The sequence below is a fragment of the Lepidochelys kempii genome, chromosome 2, assembly GCF_965140265.1.
Source record: "Lepidochelys kempii isolate rLepKem1 chromosome 2, rLepKem1.hap2, whole genome shotgun sequence".
Classification (NCBI taxonomy): domain Eukaryota; kingdom Metazoa; phylum Chordata; order Testudines; family Cheloniidae; genus Lepidochelys; species Lepidochelys kempii.
The window spans coordinates 112137577-112157861 of record NC_133257.1 but is presented as its reverse complement, the minus strand read 5'-3'; the positions used below and the strand labels follow the sequence as shown (position 1 = coordinate 112157861).

Below are 20285 nucleotides of genomic sequence, written 5' to 3'. Positions count from 1 at the left end.
AAACGTGTTGGTACAGTTTAACCTGTGCAGGCAGATAAGCGGCAACCAATCATTTTTCCAGAGTAGAGATCTACATGGTCACTTTCCTGTGAGTGGCCAGTAGCACAGGGGGCTCAAAAAGCACCAAAAACCTCATGAGAAATCTGGCTCCCAGCCACCTTTGGCTTTATGCTACTGCTGTAAATAAATGGCTTGGCTGAGGTTTAATGCCATGCTAGTAGTTGAAGGGCACTTGTGTCTCATTGTAATGAGCTGTGGCATGAGGGGAGAGAAAACAAGATAACTGATGTGTTTGCTGTGCAGACTGAAGCGAAATGAAGTCACTGGTGGTGACTCCAGGGCATAAGAGTTGAGAAGTAATGCACCTTACTTATACACTGCTAACAGCTACTTGTTGCTAATGTAAATATTTTCCATGTGTGTTCTTCAGATCTCCCTGTCATGTAGTGCGAGATAATGCAGTGATCCCATGCTGTAAAACACACTATGGTGGATCATACAATCATTTGTGGGGGTTGGAGGGTGAGAGAGAAGGAGAATGAAATACATATTTTGAAAACACAAGCCGTTTTCACACAGGAAGAAAGAAGGCACCTCCAGGTGTTACAAAATAAGTTGTCACTGTTAACTACTGAAAATTATGTACTTTGAGTTTTGATTTGTCTAATGTCTTAATATTTTTCATGATGTGTTGTTAACTGATCTGTCCAGTGTTTAGCTGCTTTTACAGTATAGCAATAAATGAATCCTTGGAGTGCATGCAGCACTAAAGGTCTGGTCTTAATTTTGTAGAGAGTTTTTTTTTTCTCCAGTGCTAATATTTTGGTTTCCCTTTTCCCCCTCTTTCTCGTTCCAGAATCCAGAGCAGCTGTTGGAGCATTGTGCTCACAGGGAGATGATTCCTCATGAAGTCACTGGATCCCCTTCAGAAATCAAATGTGACTTTCCATTTATCAGACTGAAATCAGAACCAGCCAGACAGTGAAGCAAGAACAGTGGAGGGGGGACGGCGAAAGATGAAATCCAACCAAGAGAGGAGCAACGAATGCCTGCCGCCCAAAAAGCGAGAAATCCCCACCACCAGCCTGCCGTCCGAGGTGAAGCCAGTGATTCTGTCAAACGAAAACCACCGCACAGACAACTTAACATGGCTCACCAGTACACCCAGCAGCCAGAGCAGCATGGGGGGAAGGCACAGGCCTGGAGGGAGTTCAGTGGAGATTGGTTTACAGCAGGGTTTACACAAAGCACCGTCTACAGGAATGGACTATTCCCCGCCGAGTGCTCCCAGGTCCGTTCCAGTCTCAACAACACTTCCCACAGTGTACTCGCCCGCACTCTCACAGTCAGGGACGCCTGTATCCCCGGTGCAGTACACGCACCTGCAGCACACTTTCCAGTTCGTTGGGCCCCCGTACAGTGGACCATACGCCGGATTCATCCCCTCCCAGTTGATTTCCCCGACAGCCAGTTCCGCAACTTGTGCGGCAGCCTCTGCCTCTGCTGTTGCAACCACTCCATCCCAGCGTTCCCAGCTGGAGGCTTATTCCACTTTCCTGGCCAGCATGAGTAGCTTAAGTCAGCAGGGGCACAAAGTTGAGCAGCATCTAGTCAGGACACCTGGATTGATTGCAGCAGGGTCTCCTCCACCGACCCAGCAAAACCAGTATGTCCACATTTCCAGCTCTCCCCAGAGCACAGTCAGAAATGTGTCTCCTCCAACCATCCCAGTCCATTTGCATCCCCACCAAACGGCGATTCCACACACCCTCACCCTCGGCCCCTCCTCCCAAGTGGTGGTGCAATACTCGGACTCCGGGGGCCACTTCATCACGAGGGATCCTACCAAGAAAGCTGAGAGCAGCAGGCTGCAGGCAATGCAGGCGAAGGAAATACTGAATGGAGAGATCGAGAAAAGCAGGAGGTATGGCCTCTCGCCCTCTGGAGATGTGAGTCTAGTCAAAGCAGGCAATAAACCAGCTCCTCATCATTATGAGACCAGACATGTCGTGGTGCACTCGAGTCCTGCCGAGTACAGTGCACGGGATTCCTCAGGCATCCGGGCCTCTGTTATGGTTGTACCAAACAGCAGCACACCTATTACGGAGATGGAGATACAGCAGGCCACCAACAGAGAAACTCCTCCCTCAGTCCTCAACGACAAGGGAAATCTGCATTTAGGAAAGCCAGCCCACAGGTCCTATGCTTTATCTCCGCAACAGACTATGGGCCATGAGGGGGTGAAAGCGGTCGCCACGCTGTCCCCCCACACTGTCATTCAGACCACCCACAACGCCTCAGAGCAACTCCCTGTTGGACTGCCTGCAACAGCCTTCTATGCCGGGACCCAGCCACCGGTAATCGGTTATCTGAGCAGTCAGCAGCAAGCGATTGGTTACCCTGGAAACCTGCCACAGCACCTGGTGATCCCTGGCACCCAGCCACTGCTTATACCAGTTGGCAATGCAGACGTTGAATCATCAGGAGTAGCACCTGCTATAGTCACTTCATCTCCCCAGTTTGCAGCAGTGCCTCATGCATTTGTCACTACCGCCATTCCTAAGAGTGAGAATTTCAGTGCTGAGGCGCTAGCAACCCAGCCAGCCTACCAGGCAGCCGTGGTGCAGGCCCAGATCCACCTCCCGGTGGTGCAGTCTGTAGCTTCTCCAACGGCAGCTCCTCCTACACTGCCTCCTTACTTCATGAAAGGGTCAATCATTCAGTTGGCCAATGGGGAGCTGAAGAAAGTAGAGGACTTAAAAACAGAAGACTTTATACAGAGTGCAGAAATTAGCAATGACCTGAAAATAGACTCCAGCACAGTGGAGAGGATTGAAGACAGCCATAACCCAGGCATTGCTGTGATACAGTTTGCAGTTGGAGAGCATCGAGCACAGGTAACGAGCATTGCAAATTGTGGGCATAGGTGGAAAGATACCAATTTTATCTTCCTGGAAACAACTTACCTTATGGCGCCTTGCAAGAGGGAGTTTTGTTCTTAATTCTTCATCTGGCACACACCTAACAGCGCACGCCACGTTAGATCTCATGGCCCAAAGTCACCCCTTGTATGGTGCCAGTGGAGTTATACCAGGAATAAATCAGGCCCATTTTATGCAATGGTAGATCTTGTTTTGGGAAACTACGGGACCTGATTCTCCTCTCACTACCAGTTTAAACTCAGTTTAAGTCAGTGGAGTTACACCAGAGTAATGCTGGGAAAAGAGGAGAATCATCTTATGGTTTGACTATGCTTGGGGGAAGGAATCATTTGTGTACTTGTTTCAAATTGTTAGCTCAACAACCCAGAACATATTGCAAATCTGTAGGCATTAGTACTATTACTTGTTTGTATTAGGATAATGCCAGATGGTCCCAACCAACATCAGAGCTGCACTGCACATAGTAAAAGAATGGTCCCTGGTCTGAATAGTGTACAATCTAAATAGACAGGACAGACAAAGGACGGCAGGGGAAGCAGAAGCACAGAAGGGATTTGCCCAAGGTCACAAAGCAGGTCAGTGCCAGACACAGGAATAGAATCCAGGTTTCTGAGTGTCTAATTCATTGCCCTATGCACTGGGACTGTAGGCAGTGATAGTACTGGGAACAGGCCGCATTGTACTTTATAACTAGAGGACCCAAAGAAAGGATCAAATCTGAGCCATGATCCTAGTGGTATTAAAATGTAAAATTACTCAGTTTAAACCTCAGAAAAGTATATGCTTTTCATTCGGACAGTTGATTTTTAGTTTTGCCTGATTCCTGCTTCAGAAGGCTCCAGTACCGTTCAGTCTCGAATGAAAAACTGTCTCTGAGGGGTAAAGAGGGGACAAGGCTGTGAATTTCCATGGCTTGAAATTTGAAGCTCTCTTGGAATGCTTTCACTCACACAGTGAAGGCACTGAAATGCTACACAGAGTTTCATTCAGATTTTGGTTATGAGTCGTTTAAATGCTGCATAGCTCTCACGCTGTGTATATTCAAGGGAAATGTTAAAAGAAAAATTATCCCAGAACCTAGGCTACCCACACTTCTTCACTTTGCGTCATACTGGCTTGCATTGTAAAGAAGGAAATTGTAACTTTGCAAAGGGCCTTTCGGCCCCAGAGTTCAATGGTCATAATTAGTTAATTTGATACTGCCCAGTATCCAAGTAGCTCAGATTCCGCAGTGATGAGCAGGGGAATAGATTAGATCAATTAGATAGCAGTTTAGTTCAGAGAAGTATTTGGGTTATTTTTTGAAAAACAAAACAAATCTCAGTGCAAGTGGTTTAGATTTGGTTTTAAATATTTCTCTGCAGTGTTCAGAACCCAGACGCCGCACAATGGTGGCTGGTCCGTGAGAATCACAAAGAGAGATGGACCAGAAACTAACTGGTTTAGTATTGCTTTCCAAAATGAGTGAGTTGTAGAAGGGAAACAAACGACATCAATGTTGAGGAGTAAATTAGAGCTCTAAAATTCTTTTGGTTTTAACAATCCAAGGCCTATGCTTCCATAACTGCCTGCATACAAGTAGGTTCCTATATATGATCCGCCACTCAGGTAACTGAGCATGCAAATTAGGTGTGCAGTTGTGTTCCCATTTATGCATTGGGGCTTCTGGTATTTTCAGTAATCCATATAAGGAGGCAAGTATATTGGTTTTTTATTATGTGTGTTTTTATATTAAGAGTATCACTTTAAGAGACATACGAGGATCCACAGAATTGCTTTTCGTTTACAGCCTTCAAATCCTCAGTGATATCACTGCAGGGTAGGCTTAGAGCCTCACATCTCTTCTTCGGCTTCATGATCAGAACCGGTTTTTATAATTTGTTTATAAATTGTTGCTTAGAATAATGAGATTTCAAAGATAGTAATTTTCCATCTGCAATTTTCATCTTGCTCTCATTTCTCTCCCTCTCCAGCCAAACCACTGGTCTCTGCACCAGCAGAAGAGGTACAAATTAGTAGGTAGCATTTATGTCATGTCTTGTTCACAGATATGTCAGTGTAGCCAATGTGGTGTTGTGCTGCACACTGGGAAGAGTTCCCTTGCAGAAGGATAGAGTGCCATCATCTGGTAGAAAGCATATTCAGTTGCTGGCTATAAAAACAAAACTGCAAGACACAGTCTCATCCAGTGAAGTGTCAACTTCTCAAGAAGCCTATAAGAATCCGGCTGACGACATCCCAGTTAAAATACTCCACCAGCTGTGTTTCCCACAAGGGATGCTTCCAGAATTCAGAAAGAGTCACGTAGAGATAGGATTAAAATGTGGGTTTAATTTAGGTTTCCTGTAGATTCCAGAACTTGGGTCTCTTCCCAGATCAGCCATGTCCCAGTATAGCAGCAAGTAATTCTCTGATTTGAATTTGTCTGTTTAGAGAGATATTTTATCTGTGTGTCTGAAGTCTCTGATGACCTCATCCACAGTGTAACTTAGATATTTAAAAGCATTTTAACCTCATTAGTAGGTACACAACAATTACTGTTAGGAAATTTACAATATGAAGAGGATTTAGTTTTGTGTTGAGAGGACAGAAGTTATTCTTGCTACATATATATAGAATAGTAACAGCCCCACATTCTGATATTCTTATATGTAGAATATATATTAACTCCCAGAATACATTGGGGGAGTATATTTAAATAGGAGCTAATTATAATTAAGTATTATGACTGTAATTTTTTTTTTTACAATTAGCTCTCATTTATATGTATACGCCCTCCAGTGTATTCTGGGGGCCTAATTATAATATTAGTATAATTTAAAATATGGAGTATTAATATAATCTTAAAATAATGTTGTTACAATCAGCTGTCATTTAAATATACTCCTCCCGATGACTTCTGGGAGCTAATTAGAGTAATGGTGAATTCGCATCTTCAGAGTCTGTACAAAAATTAACTAATCCTCGCACCATATCTGTGGAGTAGGTAGTAAAGTATTTTTATCCTTGCTTCGTAGATTTGGAAACCTGGAAAAAAAAGATTAAGTAACTTACCCAGAGCCACACAGGAATTCAGTGGAAGAGCTGTCCTTAGAAATCTGGCATCTGTGGTTCCCAATACCATGCTCAATCCGTCTGACCACACTAATCTATTATGATTATATCATTTCCTATATTTATTTTGATTGAACCAACCCTGGAGATCCTTCCTTACTTTGTTTTGTGCAGTCCTTGTCACCCTGGTGTCAAATGGGAGTTTTGTCTGAAAAAAGACCTAAAGATTTGGAACATCATTTATAATTCTTAATGTTACTCTGGTAACTGCACACACATCATCATAGCCTGTCTTTTTCCTTGCTGCAAGGAGCAGCCTTAGAAGGAAACAGAAGGTGTACAGTAATTCACCTGTACTTACATTAGATCAATACACACAGTAGAAGCAAAATAACTCTTCTACAGTGCTGGCTTTTTTAAAAAGGGTTTTGGTTCCTGATTATTGTTATGGAACAATGTGCTGCAGTGTTGTCTCCTGATGAAACTAAAGTACAGTTCAAAAAAAGAGAAGGAAGAAAATGATGAACACATCGTTCACCATCTCTGGTTTTTAATAGAATTATAGACATTCAAGATGGAAAAGCCCTATTAGGTCATCAAGTCCATCCCTGCGCCAGCGTAGCATTGTTCCCTTAAGTATATTTTAAGTGCTTCATCCAATCTAGCTTTCCATCTATTTCTGCGCACACAAATCAGTCACTCTTTCTGTTGCTTTGCTCTCCACTTTCAATTAGCCTTGGCACACGGCAACAGAAATAAGAGGGAATTAGACTATGTTTTCAGCTACAGATAGAGCGCGCTCTCTGCCATATGCTCCTGTGATCGGTACTTCATTGTTCTCTGGTCTGAGTGGCAGTAATTGTATATTCCTGTGAGTGACAGGGAGGCTATATATTGTATGTTTAAATTTGTTACTCTGTTCTCTTAGCTTCTGAAAGGGCAGCACTCAAGGCCCTGTCTGGCACTGGCAAACAGAAGTTGCTTTCCTTGTGAATCATTGGTTATTCCCCAGTGCTAGTCAGGTTTGGGATCACAGATCTGTGAAGAGCTCTCTATCTGTGCTAGGATTGTTTCTCTCTCCAGGATGCCACTCTTCTGACTGCGTATGGAGAGCCCAGTGGCACTAAGATTCCAGAAGTCACTGGGTAAGAAATGTATTGTAGGGCCCACATGTTTGAAAGGTTGGAGCAGAAACCACCATACCCATCACTGATAACAAGGGCCCGGTAGAAGGAGGGCCTGTGTATCCTGGGTCCACAGCAGTCAAGCATTACAAATTTGTAATCCACATACAAACCAATTAAACTGAGGGACGGATACTCAGTCTGTGTAGGATTTTGCCACGGTGGTCAGAAAACTCTTTGACTTTCAGCCTACAGACTTTTTTCCTAGTTGTTCTATCCTGGGTCGGAGGGGTGGGGGTTTTCCCTTCTTGGTCAGGCAGGGAATTTGATGTTCCAGAAACACTGATGTCTTGAGTCTGCACACATCTTGTGAGACTCACAAAGGGCAGAGGTGTGTGTGTGTGTGTAGACCCAGTGCTTTCGCAGTGCAAGCTGGACCCTTTCTCCCATGGCAGCACAGTTCCCTCGGGGTGGTGCTGCCACACTCTTCCCACAGGCTGCTGCCTTTCATATCCTGCCTCCTCCTCAAGGGGAGAGGAGGAGTGACAGTGCAGGGGGGGACTCCAAGTAAGGCTAACCCAGCTTGATCAGCTTCCTCAGCTCACTCCCATTTACTGTCCTCCACACCAGCTCTGCACTGACACCCTTCCTCAGCACGGAGAGAGTGAAGAGGCAGCACTCCCCTCTGCACAGCCCCAGCACTGGGCTGGCGGAGAGCAGAGAGCCTTCCACTGCCTCTCTGGAACTGTGTGAATTACACCCTTTTATGGGATGCTGAGCTCCCTGAACCCTTATGGACTTTAATGGAAGATGAGGGTGCTCAGTCCTTCCCAGGATTGGACTCTCATACAGCAGCATAAGCAGAGAATGATGGTGTGACACGTATTATCTTAAGGCATTTGTGCCTTTATTTTCCATGTTCCATGTTTGTAGCTGGACTGATCTTTGGGACCATTAAAAGTGGCCAAAGTACAGTGGCTCAGTCAGGCTTTAATACACAACAGAGGAAGAAACTTGACCAGAAAGTAGACATTCAGTCAACAAATTAACAGCTGCAGCCCTTTTACTAGGTAGTTTCTACTTCATTGTTTGTTAAAGGAACTATAGCAATGAGCCGCAAACCTAAAGTTCTTCCATGTCTGCGTTGCTATGTAAAATCCACTGCAGTCTGAGTGATGTGGATGACATTTCATATAAATTGGCGTTCACAGTGTGTATCACAGGCATTCCAGTGCCAGGGTGTGTTTCCTGAACAACGGAAATTGCTTCCACTAAAAAATGAGTCAGACTGTGAATTAAAATGATTAAATCATTTAGATGAAACGTTCGAAGTTATTCTTTGGCTCTCTTGAAAAGTTTTGACTGTTTTCACAAATGGTTTTTACAACACTGGGATATAAAGGATCTCAGCAGCACCATCAGATGTGCTTCAAGAGGGACGTACATTTTATTTTCTTTGTTTAAATCCTAGAAATATGGAGACATGATTTTTAAAAGAGTCTCGCTTCTCTCCTAAGAAAATACAGCAAGGCCAGGTGATTCAGATGGAGTCACCTTTTTTAAAAAAACCTTATGCACAAGCAAAAAATGCAGGACATGTTCACTCAAGCCCCACTTTGGGGAGGGACTAAAGTTTCATTGCTTATGAAAATCAGCTGTCTTTTTAACCAGGGTTTTTTTTTTTACAGGCAGTTGTCTAAAACAGAGGCAGTTCCTAGTTTTCTTCTTTCTAAAATGTGTCCCATCTCTAACAGAGCTATATCCTGTTTGTTTGAACATCATTACTGAACCACAGAAATACCTCCGTGGTTAGCATCCTGCCATCTTTGTTATTTAAGATCACCACCTGCAATTTTGGAGGGTGGTTTTAATGAATTACATGTTAAGTACATGCTTACATATTAAACTCTGTAGAAAGTAGTTAGACATGTAATGCAAGCATTGCTTACATACAGCTGAAGATGGGAGTCAGTGAGCAGATGTACATTTCACTGAACAAGAAGTACCCCTTTGGAGAGTACATGGGGCATCTTGAGAGAAAATGAAAGAAGACCAACAGAAACAGAAGAGAAGAAGGAAAGATATAGAGACGAGGTAGTAAAATCAAAGAGAACTAATAGACTAGTAGATTCAAAGTCAGACGGTTGATCCACATCTAGATATGCACTGTACAACCAGCAGCTTCCATTCAGGTCATCACAAGCTACTGGGGTCCTCAGCACTGTTGAAAACCAAGACACTTACTTAGTTCCTTGTATATAACATTGAAAACTTTGGCTCTGGAATACTTTCTATATTATGAAGTAGCAATGGTTGGTATATACCATCTGTAATTCATTGATTAATAGAGTTTAAGGCCAGAAGGGACCATTATGACACAAGTCATAATCCATTGATAAACTGTAGGTGTAACCAACATCTTCGTTGTTGTTTGTAATTCTTTATTGACAGACTGGTCTAAAAAGTATTGTCAGACCTGTCATCGTATTATTTGAATTACAGTAGCACCTAGCAGATCATTTGTTCTTTTAATGTTTCAGCACTGTTTTAAAAAAAGAAACACATGCCTAGTGCCGGTAACCTGCATCTTTTAAAATTCTTTATATACATCTTACTCTGTTAGGAAGATACTGTGCCTAGGGAAATTCTAAAATGCTAATCGTTGGCCTAATCATACAAGTATATAGTATATATTTATAAATGTTCTAAGAAGTTCATTTAGGCATAATCAACAGAGTCATAATCTGCAGCTGTCTGCTTTTGCGTATTAGGGATTTACAGTGTAAACCCTAGTATGCGAAACGTAAATCTAAGCAAAATGTAATGGGGCTCCTTGGTTCATTGGGCTGGGAGGGCTGCACAGTGAGTTCCAAGAGAGCAGAAAGTACCTTGCGTCATTCTCAAGCTGTCCTTTCTGTACAACAGTGGCGGTGGAATTGAGGCTCCAGAGGGAGCTGCTTCCAGCCCTACTCAGCAAGACAATGCCACTGGGGTGGAAGAGAAGTATTTGGGAGAACTGAAAGGATCCTGGCTATCTTCCCCCACTACCAAACAGCATTGTGAAATGTCACAAGTCTTTGTATGCATTGGCATTGTAGCTGTGCTGGTCCCAAGATATTAGAGAAATGAGGTGGGTGAGGTAATATCCTTTATTGGACCAACTTCCATTGGTGAGAAAGACAAGCTTTCGAGCTACACAGAGCTCTTCAGGGCTGGGAAACATACTCAGAGTGTCAAAGCTAAATACAAGGTGGAATGGATTGTTTAGCATAGGTAGTCAGCACATGTTTCAAGGGACCATTGAAGGTGAAATGGCCTGTTAACACCCCTCCAGTCATAGGGGGGAAATGAAGAAGGGTGGTTGTTAGTGGGTTATATATATTGTTGTAATAAGCCATAAATCCAGTGTGTCTGTTCAGTCCATGATTTTTAGTGTCTAGCAAAGTTAATGAATTTAAGGTCCCAGGCTCGTCTTTTGAAAGTGCTGTGCAGATTTCCATTGAGGATGAGAACTGAGATAGTGATTGCTTTGCAGAAAGTGTTCACCCATGGGTGATAGGGTGTTTTTGCCTTTTATCATTTTCCTGAGCGGAGTGATTGTCTGGTTTCCCCCACATAATTGTTGTTGGAGCATTTAGTGCACTGGACGAGGTACACCACATGTTGTGATAGGCATGTGTAGGACCCATGGATTTTGAAAGGTGTGTTGTTGAGGGTATTGATTGCTGTAGCAGTGGTGATATATCTGCAAGTTGTGCTCACAGGGTCTGGTGCCGCTTTGAGTTGGTGTGTCCTGGTCTGTGGGGAGCTTGCTTCTGATAATGAGCTTGGAGAGACTGGGAGGTTGTTTGGAGGCCAGAATGGGGGGTTCAGGAAAAATTTCTTTCAGGATGGGGTCCCCAATGAGTATAGGTTTAGCTGTTTAATGATACCCTGTATGGGTTCCAGTGTGGGATGGTAGGTAACAACTCTGGGTGTACAGTCGGAGGGGGTTGTATTTCTGTATTATAGCAGGTTTTCTCGGGGTATTGAGGAGAAGCTTGAGCTGCATGTGGAAGACTGAAAGACAATGGTGAGTTTCAAGAAGGGAGAGGAGAGGTGGGAAGAGAAGATGAATGTGGCAGCGGCATTTTGGATAGACTAGTGAGGAGAGAAGGGGAGGCCAGAGAAGTGGAACAATATGCTTAGCAATGTGCTGGTGTTTGGGCAATTGAAATAGAACAAAGGGCATTTTTGGAGATAATGGAACAGGAGAAGCAGGATTTGGGGGAGGGTTTACATGTGAGAGGAGAAGGAAGGAGGGTTTAGAGAGACCACTCTCTCTCTCTGCATCACACTAGAGGAATGTGAGTTCATGACAGCTGTTATCAATATTGTGCCATAAGTTAGATTGTAAGTCTGCAAATCTCAAACCATTGTACAAGGAGGGTAAGTATCATTATACTTATTATTCAAATGGAGAAACTGAGGCAGAGAGCAGTTAACTGACCTGTACTAGGTCACCCAGCAGGCCAATGGCAGAGCTGGGAATAAAACCCACATCCCCTCTCTCTCTCTCCTGTGCCCCAGCCACACTAGTCTTCCTATAAACATTCATTTGGTTGACATTCAGGAAGATACCAGAGTTGTTCTTTGAATAGTGCCCCTGTTGGTGCTCTACTTCAGGTGTGTGTGTGTTCCTGCACCTTTGACTGGAGATTTTTGGTAGCAGTGTCTGTTCTGCTGACACATGCGCCCTACACACCCTCCTGCCCCATACAGAGGCTATACAGGGCTGGGTGGGTGAACCATCCTTCATTCCTTCTCAAGTGTCTTTGGCTAGAGATGTAGTCTAGCATGTGACTGTTTGCTTTGTACCTGTTTCCCTCTTTTTATTAGTGTTTTCGCTTTGTAGTTAGCTCTTAGTAGTAATTGGCTTAGTACCTTTTAGTTGGAACGTTTGTTCCACTTTTCTTATCATAAATAAATAAATAATACATTTTTGTTTTTTTCTTTTTCCCCTATTGAGGGGTTGGAACAATTTTCTTCTGTCAGGGATGCTGGGCTACCCGGGATTTAAACGGTGCCTCTCTTGTCGAGAAGTAATCCCTGCTAGTAACAGGCACTCTCACTCCATTTGTTGCTTGGGAGACTCTGCCGTTCCCAACAAGTATAAAATCTGCTCTTCTTTTAAAGTAAGATCCAGGGAAATTAATTATAGATTATTAATGATGGAGCAGGCTTTGGACCCAGGGACAGAGAACTTCCCTGTACAGGGACCCTCCATGTCTGTCTCATCATCATCGAGATCACAGTCACCAAGAACTTCCAGAGGGAAGACAGCACTAAAACCCCTGTCTCCAACACTGTGCTTGACTGAGGTACCGATAACCATTATTGCCCTTATATAAATCCATGGTACGCCCACATCTTGAATAGCGTGTACAGATGTAGTCCTCTCATCTCAAAAAAGATATACTGGCATTAGAATAGGTTCAGAAAAGGGCAACTAAAATGATTAGGAGTTTGGAACGGGTTCCATATGAGGAGAGATTAAAGAGGGTAGGACTTTTCAGGTTGGAAAAGAGGAGACTAAGGGGGGATATGATAGAGGTATATAAAATCGTAAGCGGTGTGGAGAAAGTGAATAAGGAAAAATTATTTACTTGTTCCTATAATATAAGAGCTAGGGGCCACCAAATGAAATTAATGGGCAGCAGGTTTAAAACAGATAAAAGGAAGTTCTTCACTCAGCGCACAGTCAACCTGTGGAACTCCTTGCCTGAGGAGGTTGTGAAGGCTAGGACTACAACAGGGTTTAAAAGAGAACTGGATAAATTCATGGAGGTTAAGTCCATTAATGGCTATTAGCCAGGATGGGCAAGGAATGGTGTCCCTAGCCTCTGTTCGTCAGAGAGTGGAGATGGATGGCAGGAGAGAGATCACTTGATCATTACCTTTAGGTTCACTCCCTCTGGGGCACCTGGCATTGGCCACTGTAGGTAGACAGGACACTGGGCTGCATGGCTTTGGTCTGACCCAGTATGGCCGTTCTTATGTTCATACCACCGATACCAAGAGCATCCCTCTCCAAGCTTAAGAAAGGAGATAAGCCAAGCAAAACATAAGACCTCAGGCCCTGAGATGAGTGCTAGTGTGGCTCCGAGTACTTCGGGTACCATGAAGGTTATCTCAAGTGCTTATATACAAATGCACAAAGCCTTGGAAACAAGCAGGGAGAACTGGAGGTCCTGGTGATGTCAAGGAACTATGACGTGATCGGAATAACAGAGACTTGGTGGGATAACTCACATGACTGGAGTACTGTCATGGATGGTTATAAACTGTTCAGGAAGGACAGGCAGGGCAGAAAAGGTGGGGGAGTAGCACTGTATGTAAGGGAGCAGTATGACTGCTCAGAGCTCCGGTACGAAACTGCAGAAAAACCTGAGTGTCTCTGGATTAAGTTTAGAAGTGTGTGCAACAAGAGTGATGTAGTGGTGGGAGTCTGCTATAGACCACCGGACCAGGGGGATGAGGTGGATGAGGCTTTCTTCTGGCAGCTCACGGAAGCTACTAGATCGCATGCCCTGATTCTCATGGGTGACTTTAATTTTCCTGATATCTGCTGGGAGAGCAATACAGCGGTGCATTGACAATCCAGGAAGTTTTTGGAAAGCGTAGGGGACAATTTCCTGGCGCAAGTGCTAGAGGAGCCAACTAGGGGGGGCGCTTTTCTTGACCTGCTGCTCACAAACCGGGTAGAATTAGTGGGGGAAGCAAAAGTGGATGGGAATCTGGGAGGCAGTGACCATGAGTTAGTTGAGTTCAGGATCCTGACGCAGGGAAGAAAGGTAAGCAGCAGGATACGGACCCTGGACTTCAGGAAAGCAGACTTCGACTCCCTCAGGGAACGGATGGCCAGGATCCCCTGGGGGACTAACTTGAAGGGGAAAGGAGTCCAGGAGAGCTGGCTGTATTTCAAGGAATCCCTGTTGAGGTTACAGGGACAAACCATCCCGATGAGTCGAAAGAATAGTAAATATGGCAGGCGACCAGCTTGGCTTAATGGTGAAATCCTAGCGGATCTTAAACATAAAAAAGAAGCTTACAAGAAGTGGAAGGTTGGACATATGACCAGGGAAGAGTATAAAAATATTGCTCGGGCATGTAGGAATGTTATCAGGAGGGCCAAATCGCACCTGGAGCTGCAGCTAGCCAGAGATGTCAAGAGTAACAAGAAGGGTTTCTTCAGGTATGTTGGCAACAAGAAGAAAGCCAAGGAATGTGTGGGCCCCTTACTGAATGAGGGAGGCAACCTAGTGACAGAGGATGTGGAAAAAGCTAATGTACTCAATGCTTTTTTTGCCTCTGTTTTCACTAACAAGGTCAGCTCCCAGACTGCTGCGCTGGGCATCACAAAATGCGGAAGAGATGGCCAGCCCTCTGTGGAGATAGAGGCGGTTAGGGACTATTTAGAAAAGCTGGACGTGCACAAGTCCATGGGGCCGGACGAGTTGCATCCGAGAGTGCTGAAGGAATTGGCGGCTGTGATTGCAGAGCCACTGGCCATTATCTTTGAAAACTCGTGGCGAACCGGGGAAGTCCCGGATGACTGGAAAAAGGCTAATGTAGTGCCAATCTTTAAAAAAGGGAAGAAGGAAGATCCTGGGAACTACAGGCCAGTCAGCCTCACCTCAGTCCCTGGAAAAATCATGGAGCAGGTCCTCAAAGAATCAATCCTGAAGCACTTGCATGAGAGGAAAGTGATCAGGAACAGCCAGCATGGATTCACCAAGGGAAGGTCATGCCTGACTAATCTAATCGCCTTTTATGATGAGATTACTGGTTCTGTGGATGAAGGGAAAGCAGTGGATGTATTGTTTCTTGACTTTAGCAAAGCTTTTGACACGGTCTCCCATAGTATTCTTGTCAGCAAGTTAAGGAAGTATGGGCTGGATGAATGCACTATAAGGTGGGTAGAAAGCTGGCTAAATTGTCGGGCTCAACGGGTAGTGATCAATGGCTCCATGTCTAGTTGGCAGCCGGTATCAAGTGGAGTGCCCCAAGGGTCAGTCCTGGGGCCGGTTTTATTCAATATCTTCATAAATGATCTGGAGGATGGTGTGGATTGCACTCTCAGCAAATTTGCGGATGATACTAAACTGGGAGGAGTGGTAGATACGCTGGAGGGGAGGGATAGGATACAGAAGGACCTAGACCAATTGGAAGATTGGGCCAAAAGGAATCTGATGAGGTTCAATAAGGATAAGTGCAGGGTCCTGCACTTAGGACGGAAGAACCCAATGCACAGCTACAGACTAGGGACCGAATGGCTAGGCAGCAGTTCTGCAGAAAAGGACCTAGGGGTGACAGTGGACGAGAAGCTGGATATGAGTCAGCAGTGTGCCCTTGTTGCCAAGAAGGCCAATGGCATTTTGGGATGTATAAGTAGGGGCATAGCGAGCAGATCGAGGGACGTGATCGTTCCCCTCTATTCGACATTGGTGAGGCCTCATCTGGAGTACTGTGTCCAGTTTTGGGCCCCACACTTCAAGAAGGATGTGGATAAATTGGAGAGAGTCCAGCGAAGGGCAACAAAAATGATTAGGGGACTGGAACACATGAGTTATGAGGAGAGGCTGAGGGAGCTGGGATTGTTTAGCCTGCAGAAGAGAAGAATGAGGGGGGATTTGATAGCTGCTTTCAACTACCTGAAAGGGGGTTCCAAAGAGGATGGCTCTAGACTGTTCTCAATGGTAGCAGATGACAGAACGAGGAGTAATGGTCTCAAGTTGCAGTGGGGGAGGTTTAGATTGGATATTAGGAAAAACTTTTTCACTAAGAGGGTGGTGAAACACTGGAATGCGTTACCTAGGGAGGTGGTAGAATCTCCTTCCTTAGAGGTTTTTAAGGTCAGGCTTGACAAAGCCCTGGCTGGGATGATTTAACTGGGAATTGGTCCTGCTTTGAGCAGGGGGTTGGACTAGATGACCTTCTGGGGTCCCTTCCAACCCTGATATTCTATGATTCTATGAAGCATGTTTAGCTTTCACCTAAGTGCCAAGCGGTAAAGGGTTTGGTACGAAAGACTGCTACTACGAAGAGACCAGCTTCAATGGAATCCCCAGTCTCGTTGGCACCGATGTCCGTGCCTCGCACAACAGCCTCTGCAACACCATTGGTGCCAGTACTGAGTTCTGTTGTGCTTCTGGTACCACAGGATTTTTAGTACCCAAAAAGACCTTATGGTACCGAATGAGCTTGAGTCTCCACTCCTTGCAAACTCTGGACGTCTCTCGGTGTCAAGGCTGCATGGATCACTGACTGCTTATGTTTCTGGGAGACCTGCTTCTCCACTTTCAACTGTCCATGAGGAGGGATTGTCACCTCTGATGCAATACGTGGAAGATCTGCAATTTATTCCAGGAGATGTTATTCCCAGTTGCATATGCAACAGCAGAGGCAGGACACCAGACCCTTGCCTTCCAACCCTTGGGATGACCAGCGTTGGATTCCTCCCCCCATGGCTATGGTCTCCCTCATTGGCCTAACTTGGATCCATGGGCAATTTACTGCCAGCAATTTTGAAAGACTTTAACTCAGTCCCACAGGGAACACAGAAGACCTCATTCTCTGGTACCATCCGCTCCTCCTCCCCATTCTGAGCTGGAGGAAACCTTTGAGGAGCAAGAGGCAAGGGCAGATAGGAAGGTTATCCCCCTCACAAAGATCTCGTCATCACCGGATGAGGCAGTCATCACACCAGTGCCATCATTAGCTGATGACTTTAGACAACTCCAGGACCTGATGAAGCCCTGCAAATTCCCCTGGAAGACATCCAGGTTTCCCGTCACAAGCTCCTGGATGCATTGCACACCTCTAGCTCAGCACATGTGACACTGCCAATTAACAAAACTCTCCTGGAGCCAGCCAAGTCCATTTGGCAAACTCCAGCAGTGGCTCTCTTTACATGCAAGAGGGCTGATTTAAAAAAAACCCACCTATATCCTGTCCAGGGTTTCTGATCTTTTATTTTCTCATCCAGCGCCAAACTCCTGTCATGGACGCAGTCAAAGGAGGGGGCAGGCAGCATACCCCAAAAGCCACCCCTTATAATAAGGAATAGAAGTGTCTGGACCTGTTTGCTCAAAGAGTTATTTGTCAGCAACACTTCAGGATAGCTAACCACCAAGAGTTGACGTCAGTATCTGACTACCAGAACTACGAGACATTTAATGCTTCTATTGATCATTTACCACAGGAACATTGAGAACAGTTCAGCGCCATAATAAAGGAAGGTCAACTTTTGGCAAAAACTGCACTGCAAGCTTCACTCTTTGTGGTGGACACTGCAGGCAGGTCTATTTCTGCTGCAGTAGTGGTGAGAAGAGCTTCCTGGTTTCAGCTGTCTGGGTACAATTGATTCTGGAAGATTTACCTTTTGATGGCCAGAAACTTTTCACAGACTTCACAGATGACAGGTTTTATACCCTAAAGAACTCGAGAGCAACACGTAGGTCTTTAGGGATATACACACCTGAAAATAGAAGGATGTTTAGCAGGTGTCAGTTGACACAAAGATCCCATCCTGCTCAATTTTCTGCCTTCCCTAGGCCACCAGGACCACAGGCTAAGAGGTTGAGTTTTTTTTTAAAAAACCCTATCACTAGCTCAGCTGCTTCATCTCAGTCTTCAACATCGTCCAAACATCAGTTTTGATGATTTGGTCAAGTCCAGACCACCCAATGGCCAGGTTTAATCAGCTGCACAACAGAACCTTCCTTCCTCAATTTGGACACACCTCTCTCTATTTCGTTAAGCATGGGAGGCTATAACATCAGACAGATGTGCATTGGAGGTCATTACTTGGGGTTATACTATCCAATTTACATCCACTCTGCCCTTCCAACCTCCTTCTCCATTCCTCTTTAGGGACCCGTCTCATGACCAATTGCTGACAAACGAGATCTCATCACTTCTTCTAAGTCTGGGAGCCATAAAGCCAGTCCCACTTCAACACAGGGGAAAAGGGTACTATTCAAGATATTTTCTGATACCCAAGAAAAATGAGGATTGGAGGCTGAGACTAGGTCTCAGGCAATTCAAGATGGTGTCCCTAGCAGCTATAATTCCCTCCCTGGAATTCCCTCCCTCAAAGATGCATACTTCCGCATAGTGATTCAGCCTTCTAACAAAAGATTTCTTCGTTTCACTCTCAATCACAATTATTACCAGTACTGGGTCCTACTCTTCAGCCAGTTATCCACCGCAAGGGTGTTTTAGAGTCATGGAGGTCATAGCTGCCTACCTCTGTTGTCTAGGATTAGCTTTCTTTCCCTACCTCAACAATTGGCTCCTCAAGGGAGATATGGTTGGCAGTTTGAACAACTTCACTGTTCCGAAGTCTAGGCCTGCCGATAAAACTAGAGAAATCCATCTTTACCTCTACAAAAGAAATTCTCTTTATAGAGCGCTTCTAGATTTGATAATACGCAGAGCTTATCTCCCTCTCAGCTGGTTCTCTGCTCTAAAGACTCTTCTACAAAGAGTGTAGCTCAGCTCTCAAGTTCCAGCAAGGACATGTTTGCAATTATTGGGACACATGGCAGCTTGTGTTTTTTTGACACAAAATACCAGGTTGCATCTTCAATGTCTCCAGGGGTGGCTCAGGACTGTTTATGTACCCTACAGGCCCAGAGCGGCCCCAGGGGATTAGTGGGGGGGCCTGGTGACCGCAGCAGGAAGCAGAACGACCCGGCCCCAGCCCGCTCCGCTCCTCCTGCCCTAGCCGTGTTGCTCGGGGGAAGGGGTCCACCCCCCCACCCCCGCGCGCACACACACACTGGTGGTGTGGAGCCAGCAGAGTGGAGCGGGCTGGGGCTGGGTTGCTCTGCTTCCTGCCACCACGCGTGAGTGCGGGGGTAGGCCTGACCCCTGCTGCCGATGCAAAACCCACCCACCCCCGCCAATCCCTTGGGCTATGTCCGTCACTGGGGGGGCTTCGGAGAAGGGGTGGAAAGTGAGGGCGGGAAGAGGTGGGGCAGAGGGAGTTGTTCCAGGCCCCATACCCCTGTAGGAATGCACAGGGAGGCCAGCTGGGGGATGGGGCTGGCCCCCCGCGCTACTGCATACGAAGCATGCAGCTGCGTAGGGCGCCGTGAAATTTGGGGCAATTTGGTGCCCCACGTTTTGTGGTGCCCCACGCAGCTGCGTATTCTGCATATGCCTAAGGATGGCCCTGCCTTGAGCCATTCGCTATGTGCTTGCTGCTACATCAGTCTATGAGGATTGCCTTCTTGGTGACCATCATTTCTTCTTGAAGGGTTAGGGAGATACGGGCTCTAATGGCAGACTTTCCCTTGTTCCCCAAGGAGAAGGTATTTTTATGACCCCATCCAAAGTTCTTACTTAAGGTTTCCTCTCAATTTCATATCAACCAAACTAGTCACCTTTAATTTTTTTCCCTAAACCACGTCCATTTGCTTTTCCTACACTAGATGTTAAGCAGGTGTTAGCTTTTTTTCTTGGACAGGACTAGGCCCTTCAGGAAGACCCCAAGACTTTTTTTTTTCTGTTGCAGATAGCTCTAAGGGTGTGCCTGGCCACACTCAAAGACTTTCTAAACAGATTATTGCCTGCTGTGGCTCTGCTGAGGTTACACCTCCCCCAAAAGTGACTGCATGCTCGACTAGATCACAGTCTACATCAGTAGCTCTACTCAAAGATGTTCCAGTTGCTGAAATCTGCAGGGCTGCAACATGGGCCTCTGTGCACACGTTTTCCGACCATTGTGCTCTAATTCACAGTGCAAGAGCAGATGCGGTATTCGGCAGTGCAGTTCTTTCTTCAGTGATGGACCCTGCTCCTCGCTCCTCCCTCCCCTGTGCGGAGCAGGGTCCATCACTGAAGAAAGAACTGCATTGTCTGGTCCAAAATTCCCATCTCCTTAAAGAGTTACTGCTCGGGAGTCACCTAAAGTGGGGTACCCACAGGGACACTACTCGAAGAAGAAGTTACCTTGTGCAGTAACTGGAGTTCTTTCAGATGTGTCCCCCGATGGGTGCTCTACTACCTGCCCTCCTCCCCCTGCTTCGGAGCTGCCTCTGTGGCTTTACAGTAGAGAAGGAACTGAGGGCCATTTGCCCACACAGCCCTGTGTAGCCTCGGTACCGGGCACGAGGAT

At 45.6% G+C, this 20285-nt stretch overlaps 1 protein-coding gene across 15 annotated transcripts in view; it reads left to right on the top strand.

The window, feature by feature from the left end:
* ATXN1 (ataxin 1) overlaps positions 1–20285 on the top strand; it is a 279929-nt gene that overhangs the window by 252734 nt on the left and 6910 nt on the right. For 14 of the 15 annotated variants that reach the window (XM_073331975.1, XM_073331971.1, XM_073331974.1 and 11 more), the window contains one exon: positions 857–2897. In XM_073331975.1, the coding sequence (XP_073188076.1) occupies positions 1017–2897 (1881 nt within the window). In that variant the 5' untranslated portion in view covers positions 857–1016. Of the gene's footprint in view, positions 1–856; positions 2898–4915; positions 4948–20285 lie in introns of all 15 variants that reach the window. The other variant, XM_073331980.1, reaches the window with a different exon arrangement.